The sequence below is a fragment of the Tachypleus tridentatus genome, chromosome 1 (assembly GCF_004210375.1).
Source record: "Tachypleus tridentatus isolate NWPU-2018 chromosome 1, ASM421037v1, whole genome shotgun sequence".
Lineage (NCBI taxonomy): Eukaryota > Metazoa > Arthropoda > Merostomata > Xiphosura > Limulidae > Tachypleus > Tachypleus tridentatus.
This window is the reverse complement of record NC_134825.1, coordinates 152748302-152763093: the sequence shown is the minus strand read 5'-3', so window position 1 is coordinate 152763093 and position 14792 is coordinate 152748302. Positions and strand designations below refer to the sequence as shown.

The following is a 14792-nucleotide window of genomic DNA, read 5'->3' as shown; positions in this document are numbered from 1 at the left end:
ATAGGTGTTGTGGGGTAAGTAATAAATATCAAAATCTTTTGCAACTATTTGAGAATAAACTATCACAGTAAATGTGCTTTGATCAACACAGAGACTCTCACACGATAGTGGCTTCTATTTTGAAAACTATGGCACGGTGATGATATAACATGTCTTAAACAATCTAGCATACTTACTAACATAAACATTCACATTTACTTTCGAAGCTAGTTCGTTTTCTATTTGAAAAAAAAAACAACATCGTTTGTGTTTCTAGCTTTCTAAAATTGTAAGCATAAGTGTATGAAACATCACTAACCCGAAAGTAGGGTTAGTCAGTTTGATTCCTGTTGGGTAAGAAATCTTTGCTTTCTTCAACTCTTAACTTTTCTTTAAAGTATATATTTGTACTGTGTATGTCCAAAAAGGATTTAGGTAAATTTGTGTAAGATTGAAATTTAAAAAGTACAGAGTAAGTTTGAAATTTTTAGGTGTATGTTTTCATCTAGTTTTATCTTATTTTTTATAACAAATCCTTAAGGTTTTATAAACTCTTTTCAAGTTTTGATTATTTTATGTACATTTACAAAGTCTATAGAAGATGGAATTGTTCATAACATTGTGCAATCTATTGAGAATTTATATATATTCAAACAACCATTAAGTGTTTCCCATATCTGTAACCAGAAGTACTGTTCACTAAAAAAAAAGAGAGGTGAAAGGATAATGTTAGAGCAGCCAAAGCAAACTTTTCTGTAATAAGCTATCAGCTGTAGTAGTATTAGCCAGACAAGCAATACCTCTTTTTGACATATCATACTTCCTTGTTAGGGAATGACTGCATAAAAGCAGTAGCAGGGACATAAGAATGTCAATGTTCACCTTAATAGCTAAAATGTCTTAACATAGTTCCTAACACAGCTGCGACTAGGTCTTTGTTGTCATGTGTGGAAACAGCCTGGATAGCTGTGAACTCATTACAAGGTATAAAGAAATTTTAGGTTCAGGAGTAGATATTTGATGATACGAGGAAATGTCCGTTAAGATGAACTTACTGATCTCTAGATTACTTTCATAATACTCCCCCTTAAGGGGAATATGATATCACTGCCTCCATAGAAATGGGAAGTTGGGTGATTAAAAACTGGGTAAATGTTTCTTTGAGGGAGGACTCCAACTCTATAGAACCCACAAGTGATCACCTTAAGATGTTTTATTTCATTTATCTCACCAACCAAACACACTTGGTTCAGCTGAAAAACGCCTTTATAAATAGGCTGGAAATACTTGCGAGAACTTCATCCATAAACTCTTACAAAGTATGTAATATGTACTGTTGTAGTTTGTTTTGAATATCGCGCAAAGATACACGAGGGATATCGCGCTAGCCGTCCCTAAGTTAGCAGTATAAGACCAGATGGAAGGCAGCTAGTCATCACCACCCACCGCCAACTATTGAGCTACTCTTTTACCAAAGAATAGTGGGATTGACCGTAACTTTATAACGCCCGCACGGCTGAAAGGGCGAGCATGTTTGGTGTGACGGAGATTCAAACCCGCGGCCCTCGAATTACGAGTCGAGTGCCTTATCCACCTGGCCATGCCGGGCCGTATACTGTGGTGAATATCATTCAAGATAAATGCACTCATTTTAATAAAATTGATATAGTCATTTTAGAAAGTCTGGTCTTTCATATTGTTGATTATATAATTAATACAGACATTTGCACACAAGGCGTCACACAAATGCTCGCCCTTTCAGCCGTGGGGGCGTTAAAATTGGACGGTCAATCCCACTGTTCGTTGGTAAAAGAGTAGCCCAAGAGTTGGCGATGGGTGGTGATGACTAGCTGCCTTCCCTTACACTGCTAAATTAGGGACGGCTAGTGCAGATAGCCCTCGTGTAGCTTTACGCGAAATTCAAAACAAACCAAACTAAACCCACACAAGGAAGTTCGTGCAGAAAAAGTTTGCAGTTACGATCGTGCAGTTTCGTTTTAAGATAACAGTAATTTAAATTTTTTCAATAATTTCGGTTTTAATTTATTACATTCAAAACCTGCACCAGCGCTTTTTTGTATCATAAATTTAAAGTGTCCAGTGTGTCGACATTTGTTAATAAAAATGGAGTTTGTATGCAGAAAGTTGAGAAAGTTATATTAAAACAATTTTGAATATTCATATAAGCAAGTCACGTGACAACCATCGTCTATATAAATGAACGTCATTTCTAAGAACTAAATTTTGACTTTATTAGATCTTTCGAATACAAGTAGCGAGGCGCTATCAATAATTAATCACTCTTGTAAGGGCGTGTAACAGCTCTTTCTGAGATAAATAATGGTATATAGATTATACAGATTTGTTCTATTGAGAGTTTTAGATCTTTCGAAACGAAGCCACCCTTATACTTTATAACATTGAAAAGAAAATGATCATCTTGTGCCACTAAGACTACCAAGAATAAGACCCATGGTAAGAAAAATGCAGCTCCTTGTAACTTGTAAGAAGTTACTAACCAAAAGGTTATTAGCAAAAACCATTTACTTTACTCATGCATTAGCACACAACAGAATAAAAAAAAAAAATCTCTGTCTGGAAAAGCAACACAAGTCACGTGTACAAAAGCTGCTTTGACAACAAATACGTCCAATCATTGCATACTTCAAGCACCTGGTGAACAGAACGACTATTCATGCTATTGCATTCAGTACTACGCCTATGTTTGTTTGCTATCGGATTGTTAAAAGGTTCTGAAGATCAGTCTTTTTTCCGTATGATTGAGGTGTTGTGAAAACCAGCATGGAGGAGTGATGTACTTAAGATGTTACAGCTTTGCGCCGAAGCCTTTTACAGTAGAAGATATGCAACCGGGCTATTGCCAAGCAGCGTGTTCGTCAGATGGAGCATGACTAGACATGAAGCTCCAAAATCATTTTAATATCTTTTTATAGATCAAATTTCTGGTTTTTAACCCTACTGACGTCATAAGTGTAAAAACTATTAAAAGCGATCTAACAAACTTGTGATTGTCTGAGTGAAATGTAGAAAACCTAACGTAAAATACTGTGCAAAAGTGTTAGGACAAAGCCAAAATATTATATTGTAGGCTACATTCAAAGAACAATGGAGGGTAAATCACAGGCGAAACATTAAAATTTATTAATCTTCATACTTGGTACGACAGAAACTTAGTGGAAATGTTTGAGTTCAGTAAACAGTTAATATTTTAATGTCCCTATTGCTTTAATCACTGTAGACAGTCTTTCAGGTATTGTTGTAACATATTTAATCAAAATATCCTTTAGGATTTTATTACAAATGTCTAATACATACCCATACGTTTCTTCAGAAATAACTTTTGATTTGTCAAGTTTTTGATCTATAGATTAAATCTGCTCAGTAGGACTGAAATTTGAGATCTCTGGGAGCCATTGCTTCATTTGAATGACCCCAGCAGCTCCTTTCTTAGCTAAGTACTTTTTGTATAAATTCGATGAGTGTTTGGGTCATCATTTACGAGGTAATAGAATACTTTACCAATAATACACAAATCATATTGATAATGCCATAATGGATCTGTATTTGATGCAACTTTCACTGGTCCATTATTACATCTATTTTACAAATATCTCCTATCGCCTTAGCAGAAAAACACTCAAACCATCACACAGCCTCCCCCATGACTCATGGATTTACAATCTACACTTTGAACCAAATATTTCAAACTTGAACTCATCTGTTCAAAACATCCTTCTTTTTAGCAAATTTCAGTCTCTTTACAATATTTGAAGAGTAAAGTAAATGTTTTTTAACTGCTACAAAACCAAATATTCCATTCACATTAAGTCTTCTTGATACAGTAGATATGGACACTATTCTGTTATTTGGTACGTGGTTGTTTATCTCATGGTTGAGATAAGTGGTAGTCTTCCTTCTGTCCTGAAGGCTACATAAACAATGATACGTAATATTAGTATCATTGAGTTTAGGTGTTCTGCCTCTTCCTTTCCTGTTTTCAAATTTACCTTTCTCTCCATCTCGAGCGTGGATGACAGTGTTATAAAAACATTTCAAGTCTGCAGCAATTTGCCAGGGTCCAACAAGAATCGTGTAAATCTTTTATGCGAACTCGCTGCTCTACTGAAAGTTCTTTACACTTTTGGGGCCGTGTTATGACCACAAAGTTTAATATATAGTATTAAACGCTATTGTTCTTTTTAATCAAGGTTTATTTGTGGAATGCTGTTAAACTCATTTTTTACTGGCATATAACGATACCATATGTTAGTTTCTTTCTATATAGTTAAGACAGTGCGTGTGGTACTGTGACAATTAGTTCAGACCCTATTTTTGAGCAGTAAGTTCATTCAAGCAGAACCCTTTTGACATGTCCTTGGTTTTAGTATAGGGTAATTCTATAGAATGATAAGCATTCTCACTCTGGCTCATTCATATATCAACAGGAATCAGTGAAGAATTACCATAGTGTTGAAATTTACATTCTATAATGCCATGGAATAATTAGCCCCATAAAATGGAAATAATGAGATAATATTCTCTTGTCCTGACACTTTTCTACAGTACTGTATACGAAACTAACCTTAAATAGAGCCTAATTTATTAGACCAATATTAACACACCTAGGCAACAGAGTTTGCGTCGACTGCCCAAAGATCGTCCTACATACATACAAATTTAGAGTAAAATGAAATGTGTATAACAAGAAACATGTTCACACGCGAACTATTATTTAAAGATTTTTTCTCGTATGCTAGAAATCAAGCAAATATATCCTACAATAATAGGTATTCCCTTTCACCCTACATTTTTATACTGATGGTCCTGTTACACTAAATGATTAATTATTTAATTAAATAGTGCTTCAACGAACATTAATCATCAATCCACGTTTAAAGGGGCTTCTTATTCCCTCCTCACCATATTGCTAGATACGTTAGAATGGTGAAAACCTTTCTTACCTTCTGATCTTTTCCAAGGTGTGGAACTACTGTAGGTCCACAAAACTCATTGAATACGTTTTGAAACCTAACGTTGGCTCAGTGTAGTTTATCACGCTGAAATTTGGTGTAGGGAAGAATGTTTTTTGCCCCCAAAAAAACGTTTGGGCTTACACTTTCCCCAAACATATGGTGCTTGCGTCTTAACTGGTAACCAGATATAAGTTAATAACCTTTAGGATAAGCCAGTTGCTTGAAATTCATGAGTTGCCACATCTCACGCATGACACTTCATACCTATAGTGACTGTAAATGCGAAGGGTGTTTTTTTACTAAATGTGTAGTGCTGGCTACAATAAAACATTACATTTATTTTTTCCTATAGCTAAACTGGTTATGTTTGCATAACTGAACCGTTTTTATGTTACTGAACCGAATTCATACGAGAAGTGTATTTAGATAACATATAAGAGATTAAACCAATTCTATGATACATTTAGGTAATTATAAACGCTTTGTAACCTCAAGTAGTTGGTTCGGTTTGTTTTGAATTTCGTGCAAAGCTACACGAGGGCTATCTCCGCTAGCCGTCCCTAATTTAGCAGTGTAAGGGAAGGCAGCTAGTCATTACCATCCACCGCCGACTCTTGGGCTACTATTTTACCAACGAATAGTAGGATTGACCGTCATATTATAACGCCCCCACGGCTAAAAGGGCGAGTATGTTTGGTGCGACGGGGACTCGAACCCGCGACCTTCGGATTAGGAGCTAAGTGCCTTAATCCCTTGGCCATGCCGGGCTGACCAATAGCAGAGTAACTATGTTTTGTTTTCTTAGAGTGTGAGTTAATGAAATTGTGGGTATACGGTCACATTGGTTTAATGAGTTTCACATAATTTTGAAGCGAGGTTCTATTTTTATAAAATACTATTTTTTAATATCTGAGAGGATACCATGTACTGCCAAAAACATTTGGCCAGTTTATCGTAGAGAAGGTTCTGTTGACCACTGTCTCAGTATTGTATTGCAAAATATTCTGATAAAAATAATAGCTGTAATCATGTTCTTAACCAGGTTTTGACAACATTCAGTGTAATATTGTCGCTATTATAAGATTTGGTTGATGATTAATGAAAGGTAGGTTTACTTTTGATTTTTCGAATTAATCTCTTAAGGAAGTTACAAAATTTTGTTATTTTAAGATTTAAGCACAGAGAGTTCATTTTGTTTCATTCTATTCTGCACCAGGTATATATATTACGGGCTTTGTTACAATGAGTTTCATCATGGTGGAAATAACGCATTGACTAAAAAGTTTTACAACGGCCCTGGAACCCATTGTAGTATCTATCCACGACTCTACACAGATAGGTCCACACAATAATATCCCATCACGAATCTTCATAGATAGGTTCACACAGTGATATCACGAATCTTCACAGATAGGTCCATACGATGATATCTCATTACAAATCTGCGCAGATAAGTCAACATCATAATATTCCATCACAGTTCTTCATAGATAGGTCTATACCACGATAACTCACCACAACTCTCCAGAAATGGATACACACCAAAATATCCCACTACGACTTACTACAGATATTTCCACAACATAACACTTCACCACGACTTTTCACAAAGGGTTCACACTGTAATACCCCACTCTGACTCAACACAGATAGGTTCACCCCACAACGACTCTTCACAAATTGGTCCGCACTGTAATTCCTCACCACCGTTCTTCAATTGCTTTATGAGTGTACTATTTTCAATCATTACTTCAGAGCTGAGTGTACTATTTTCAATCATTACTGCAGAGCTGAGTGTACTATTTTCAATCATTACTTCAGAGCTGAGTGTACTATTTTCAATCATTACTTCAGAGCTGAGTAATGTGGCTCAACATTCCAGTAGCGACGAGCCTTGCCTTAAATGAAATCATGACAAACACTCTAGGAAATATATATATATATATATATATTCGGTTTAAGCTTTCAAACACTTTTGTTATACACAGCCTAATCGACAGAATTCTGCATAGATCACAAAATAGTGACTATTAATAACACTGCACAACAATTTTTTTGAAAAGTTTGACTTCCTGAAAAGTTTCTGCTGATTGTGACAGGTACCTGATGGGTATGCACAAATATAGTTTTGGGTTTGCTTCATCACGTAGGACCTCTGAGAAATAAACAGTTAACTGTTTACCGGTAATAACGTATTTAATTGCGTTTATGGTTCTAATACGCTATTAAGTTCAACATAATTGAAAGTGTTTTGCTCCTGATTTTCGTTTGTATTCAATGTCCGGTGCATCACGTTTCAGTGTACAACAATAGTCAACAAGCATTGACGGATTCCAGTTGCTTTGATATCGTTTTGCATTGTAGCAATGTCCTGGTGAAACTGAAGATTTCGATGAAACGGTACATAATGGGCAAATTTCGATGTGATTTTCGTGATCAGCAGCCAAAAATCTATAAGGAACACCAAACAGTGTTCAAGAAGTAAAAACTTTGTTGTGTAGTGTAAGTGGCTTTAATGAATGTTGTTTCGTCACTGAGAATTTGTTGCAAAAATAATTTAGAGTATTTTTTGAAATTGTAATAAATGAACATTTGTTACAGGACGGCAACACTTTCAATTAATCTGAATAATTTTTGAATGTTTAATTATAAATTTCTTTATATTGTCCAAAGATCACACGCATAATAATTAACCCGAACAATTTTTGGATTTTTGTTATAAATTTCTTTATATTGTTCAAAAATCACAAATAGTTCGCGCGGAGTAGCTTGATGACCAACTACCTAAAATCTCTCCCTTCTCAAACTCATATTTCATGACACCTTACGCACACATATTTTGCTACTTTTCTGCTTACTTGGGAAGAATTTGTTAATAATTGTTACAAAGAAAAGAATTGCTAAATAAGCAAAATAAAAAAGAAGCAATCATATCAGAAGATACGAACTAACATTCAACTTCTACATTAGACTAATAAAAAATATTCGGAAAGCAGAATTCTCATCCAATAGAAAAACAGATGACAGAAGAGTCCCCAACAAGGACCGCGCCAAAATTTCACAAAGCTGTCCCATAATCTAACTCTCAAACCCGAAAAAAGAGCATTCAAATGTCTTGAAACGATATCAAAACATAATATTTAAGACCAAATGTTCGAAGATAAATACTTTCTTGATTATTTCCTCTTTGAAAATGTGTATCTCAAACAGTATTATGCTTAAAGTTAAAATATTATTGAGTAATACTTCAATGTTTACCACAGAAGAAGTTTACTGAGACGTGAGTTGATCTTCCGAATCTGTAAGTTCACTGGAATTTTAAGAAACTTTCTAACATGACAATCCTCTTCCCTCATATTTAATCATATTTTCTCTCCTTAAAGATAATGTAGTAGGACTGCTAATCTGATAATTCAATGTTAGCGACCTGTTACTACAAAAATGAGCTCCTCACTTTGAAATCGTGAATGCGCTCTAGGAATGATGGTAAAAATTTTCAATTCGATCAGATAATAGTATCCCAAGAGTTGTCGGTGCGTGCTATTGGCCAATATGTTTCTTCCTTATAGTCTATCAGTTCAAAATTAGACACACCGACGCGCAGACAATAATTTTTTGTAGCTTTGTGCGTAGATCTGAAACGAACAAACTCCTAAAATGCTTGATTAAATTCGATGTTCTTTTCAACTATCAAGTGGTTAAATGAGAGTTAAATTATAAACTGTTACCCAAATTTGATAAGTTCTAAGTATATTTTGTTTTGTTTTGAATTTCGCGCAAAGCTATACAAGGGCTATCTGCGCTAACCGCCCCTAATTTAGCAGTGTAAGATTAGAGGGAAGGCAGCTACTCGTCACCATCTACCGTCAACTATTGGGCTACTCTTTTATCAACGAATAGTGGGATTTACTGTCACATAATAACACCCCCACGGCTGAAAGGGCGAAAACTTTATTGTCTATTCTCACGAGTTCACTGATTTTTCACATTTCTTTAGAAGCTCACCGAAACATAGTCTTAAGGCGTATTCTCAAAACTTTGTTTAAAAGACCCTGTTTTCCATATGCTGTGAACACCTACTCTGATATTAGAGATCAAATAAGAAAGTTAAAAAAAGTCAAACAGTAACGTTTAGAAATGTTAAACTAAGCTATATTTTAATGTATGTTGAAGTCTTCTCAAAATTGACGCGCACTGACTTACTTTTTGGAAATAATAGAAAATCATTTCTAAATAAAAATGACTCAGTAAAATTATACTTTAAAAAGTTTATAATACACATTTTTTCTCGTTCAATTCGTACTTACATTTCATCACGTTCGATTCACACTGCCATTCTCGACAGCAGGCACCAGGCACCTGCACGAGCTGCGCGTTGCGACACTTGGCTGAAGGACGGAAGTTTTCATGAGGACACAACGAGACACATCCGTAGGTTCCATTCTGACAAGTGCACTGTGTCTTGCAGTCCAATTTGAAAGATTCCCCGTCTTTGTACGTGTTTCCTGCCACATAACAACCCATTCCTTTTTTTGCTGGGACGAAATAAACATGACAGTTTGCATTTACATTCTCATGTAAAAAAAGGAACAGAAACTTTACATGAAATCATGTCATTTCGAAGCATTCAAGTCGAAAACTTAAAACATCTAATGTAATCATATATCTTTAAATTATATATATATACACATATTTACATATATATAAATGTGTATATATTAAATATATTTCAAACAGAAGTACCTAAATATCGCTATCTGCCGAAGTTACGCAACATCAGTAAAATAATATTTTGGAGGAAAATGATCTGTTAAAAAACACCTGAATACTCTAATAAATTCTGAACTTTAAACATTTAGAAGGTAATCAGCTTAAAGAGAATCGAAGGTATGGAGGTTGGAAACAACTGAGATTGTATGATACTAATTTGTGAAATTTACAAGACACGCACCCTAATCCGAACACAAACATTTCTGTGGAATATGAAAAGGTTTTCTTTTTTTTTAATTTCGCGCAAAGCTAGACGAGAGCTATCTGCCTCTAATTTAGTGGCAAATGGCTAGAAAACAGGCAGCTAGTCAGTACCACCCACCGCCAATTCTTAGGCTACTCTTTTACCGACTACTAGTGGCGTAACGATATAACGTCATCATGGATGAAAGGGCGAACATTCTAGGTTGGGCAGATTGCAAATCGAGCGCCCTAACCACCTGGCTACGCCAGGCCGTATATTATAAGTAAACAATGAACGAATATTATATTAAACGAAGACCGTGATGACGTTAGCGCATTGGAAGGAAGAAACTTAAATATTTACTATAAATTTTGTAGTTTAGCAAAAGCTCGAATTGAAAGGCTTATTTATATGAAAACTATGAATTTTTAACAAGTATTTTAACTCTGTATGTTAGTGCACAATAAAGGATAAAACTGAAATAAAATAAATGTTATACATGTAAAAACGGCTGGTATGGACAGAGAAAACTCTATGTAGAGGAGCGAACAACGTTTAGACCTTCTTCGGTCATCGTCAGGTTCACAAAGAAAGAAAGAGGTAACTTACCGATAACTGACCACATGTTTGAAAGCGGTGTGTAATTGAGTGTAAGAATGTAGAGGGCGTGCTTAGATGTTTGATTATATTTATTAATATAGGTATAAAGGTGTTTCTTTGTATTGGTTTATTTTGGGTTTTAGTTGTTGTATATGTAAGATTTCTTTAATTTTGCGTTTGTTTATGTTTGTTTCTTTATTTAGTATTTGGGTGTTTTCTATGGTTATGTTGTGTTTATTTGATTTGCAATGTTCGTAAACGTGTGAAGGAGACTTTTTGTGCTATTTGAGTCTGGTTTCCATTTTTCTACTTCTTTCTCCAATATAGAAGTCGTGGCAGTTATTCATAAACCAGGCACAAAACTGAGGTCTATACTATGTAAAAACTACACTGACAAACACCACACCAACATTATTTATAAAATACAATGTGATAACTGCCACGACTTCTATATTGAAGAAACAAGTAGAAAAATGGAAACCAGACTTAAAGAACACAAAAGTCACTTTCACACGTTTTCGAACATTGCAAATCAAATAAACACAACATAGCCATAGAAAACACCCAAATACTGAATAAAGAAACAAACATAAACAAATGCAAAATTAAAGAAGCCTTACTTGTACAACTCAAACCCAAAATAAACCAATACAAAGGAACACCTTTATACCTATATTAATAAATATAATCAAACATCTAAGCATGCTCTCTACAATCCTGTACTCAGTTACACAATCCCCTTCAAACATGTGGTCAGCTATCGGTAAGTTACCTCTTTCTTTCTTTGTGAACCTGACGATGACCGAAGCAGGTCGAAACGTTGTTCGCTCCTCTACATAGTGCTTTCTCTATCCACACCAGCTGTTTTTAAATATATATTTTTCTCTACAAGTGAGTTTTCTCGTCATCACGGATTAAAATAAACGTTTCTCCCAATAAAAAAAAAATCTAGTTTTATCCAAACATTTGACAAAGGAGTGCAAAATATCAATCTTCGTGTTTTAAGATTTTAAAATCTAAATGAAAAGTATTTTCTAAGAACATAGGAATAATATAATAAAATATCAATTTGACACACAGTGCTTGTAGTTTCAGATGTTAAAACATTTAGATTAGTTAGCAGTATCTCAGATGGAACTGAAACATATTAACTATGTGTGGTTTGGTTAGCAACCAAGTCTACGTTTTAGATTGCTTAATTATTGGAGTTGGATGTGCTTAACTTACAAAAACTTCTTGAAAAGTATTCAAGTGTTCGATTTACGTGTTTAAATAACATATAATACTATAAGAAAGGATATTGACGTATCTGACTCTTAAGCACCTCATACTAGAGTTTTCTTGGAAGAGTGTTGATTCTAACTGATACTTGCTATAGGATACAAACTAGGCAATCGATTGTTCAATAAACACTAAAGTACTTCAATATCTAGTGGCTTACGTTCTTTACATGTAGAGTTTTCTTCAATGCTGAATTTGGACTCGGTAAGAACTACATTCCCGTTTTGCTGCTTTTATGAATATAGTTATGACTGCTTTGATCACAAGAACGTTATTAATTTGAACTAGACAACAAGCATTGCCAATGTCAGCCTACATATTAAATTTCTCAATAGTTTCACGGATTATTTGCACATATTTCTTTCCAGCTATATTTGAAGATAGAACAAAGAGCTTGTCTTAATGCAAAGTCAAATGATGGGTAGCTTATTCTATGTCAACTGCGGAGAAGTGTACCCCGTATTTTATCGTTGCAAATTAGTAGACAGTATGAAAAGAGCTGACGTTTGGCTAACGTGAAATATGTTAGTACTTAAAAAATATTTATGTGAAAGCTATTGAAATGTGAAAAAGTAACTGATTATCTAAGTTATTAATTTGTTTATTATCAGATAGTTTTATATCCGAGGATTTTTCGTTTCAATATAATTAAGAAACCCCTTCTTGGGCTTGGATCTGTATCATATAGTTAAGAATATCTATAGTTTTCTTGTGGCCATATGCGTCCACCATCTGGTAGTTATATTGTTTGTATATCATTCGCATTCTATATTGAAAAATTAATTCATGAACCAGATGATAACTTTGGATTTCATAACATGAACAAACCAACACTAAAACAGATACAGTACAGGAAACAATATAGTTCTATATTTACCTCTGCAAATACCATAGTCGGCAGATGATGGTGATGAATACACACATTGTAACTGCCTCTTAGTGTCACACAGTTGAACTACATTGCACGGTTCTCCTTGCTGACGAGCACAGATTGGACAACAGCCACATCCGTCCGTAACTACTGGAACCCCCTCTGGGCAGAATGCTACGTTTCGCTTACACTGGCATGGATATATACACGAGTTTGCTGTCTGTATTTATTGGAATAAACAAACAGAAATGAAGTACTTTCAGGTTTAAAAAATATATCGGTACTTCGTATTTAGAGTTGAATAACTTAAGCAACTTTGTACATATTTATACAGAAAAGGGTAACACAATTAAATATCATAGTAGCTTAGTTGCTAATATAAATCAAGATCATGGCAACATTATTTTGAAATATTCTCACGGGTACGTGCTGTAAGTTTATAGGATTTGAAACAGGAATCGAACTCAGTTTTAAGACAAACACTAATCTACTTTATTCCTATGCTACGAACTAATCATGTAAACATTGTTTGCTGTAATTCCTTCTGAACTTTCCGATTCGTCACTAAAACCTTTCAAATGTCCTCAGGACAAGCTTCAAACGTCTAGTTAGATTTCTGGAGTTTGTTATTTTCTAACTTGGAGCTATCATGTGGTATACAGGTCGCATAATGAAATATGTATTCATATAAGAATATTTGTTACTTGTTTCGTTCACTTAGTCATACATAGCTCCAGTAATTGAAGAAGATAGCAAATCAATTAAAATAGATATGTTATTACACTTCACTTGTCACTGATCTCTTGCAACGTATCGGTAATAGAAAATCACTAATTATAAAGTGTCGCACAATATTTTTAAATTATTTTGAGGAGCCCGGCATGGCCAGATGGGTTAAGGCGTTCGACTTGTAATCTGAGGGTTACAGGTTCGAATCCTCGTCGCACCAAACATGCTCCGCCTTTCAGTCATGGGGGCGTTATAACGGTACGGTCACTCCCACTATTCGTTGGTAAAAGAGTAATCCAAGAGTTGGCAGTGGATGGTGATGACTAGCTACTTTCCCTTTAGTCTTACACTGATAAATTAGGGACGACTAACGCAGATAGCCCTTGTGCAGCTTTGCGTGAAATTCAAAACAAACTAACAAACATCTTTGGAAGACTTGAGCGTCTGCAGGAGGGCAAGTGGGAAGCTCCCCCTGGAAATTGAGAAACATAATTTTTATTCATTCAGTGTGTGTGTGTGTATATATATATATATATATAAACTCACAATTTATTCATTGTCCCCTCTCGAAATATTTCTGTGAACGCTCATGATGGAGGATCATAAGGCATGATACATATTTTAAGTATAATGTTATTAAAAACTATATAAAGTGTAATCAATAACCAGACAAGTTCTGTAAAAATTTTAATGACTAATGAATTATTCTATTACTTAAACAACGTAAATATTGTGAGATGCGAGAACAAAATATAATAAGTTAGATAGATAGCAGGACTGATATATGGAAAATCTTTTCACATGAATTCATGCTAATTAATAAAACGTCGTATCTGTTTTTATATCAAACACTACATCAGCGTTAATCCATAACTAAATTTTGTGTACCTACTAACTGCAGGATTTTTTCAGTCGGAACACAATTTATTTAATGTGCGTTCTTCTATAATAATCTATTTGGGTCAGCAAAGTATTTTGTTGATTAATATGTCAAGATCCATAAAGATCCAGCCAGTGGGGACGTTTCGCAATCATGATAAAACAATGGATCGAGTTGATAAATTGTTTCAAATTATTTTCGTCCATCATAACCAACTGAATGATAGAACAAGTGTTACTTATTTGAACTTGCTAAATTATAATGAAACAAAAACGATACGTAAATTTGTTTGATGACAAGTACAAATCGGATTATCTGTGATTTGCCCACCAGGAGTACTAAAATTTTATTTTTTTTTTGTGTGTGTTTATTTATAACAAAGCCACATCGGGCTATCTGCTGACTCCACCAAGGGAATATAACCCTGATTTTAGCATTATAAATCCTTAAATTAACCACTGTATCAGCGGGGGACTGATTTTTACCGTTACAAGTATCCAGCCT

General features: G+C 34.7%; 1 protein-coding gene across 1 annotated transcript in view; it reads right to left on the bottom strand.

Annotated features, from left to right (window-relative positions):
- LOC143227473 (CCN family member 2-like) overlaps nucleotides 1-14792 on the bottom strand; it is a 79507-nt gene that overhangs the window by 21041 nt on the left and 43674 nt on the right. Inside the window, exons 2-3 of the mRNA XM_076458919.1 lie at nucleotides 12686-12899; nucleotides 9281-9508 (exon numbers count right to left, since the gene is read on the bottom strand). Of these exons, the coding sequence (XP_076315034.1) occupies nucleotides 9281-9508; nucleotides 12686-12899 (442 nt within the window). The remainder of the gene's footprint in view (nucleotides 1-9280; nucleotides 9509-12685; nucleotides 12900-14792) is intronic.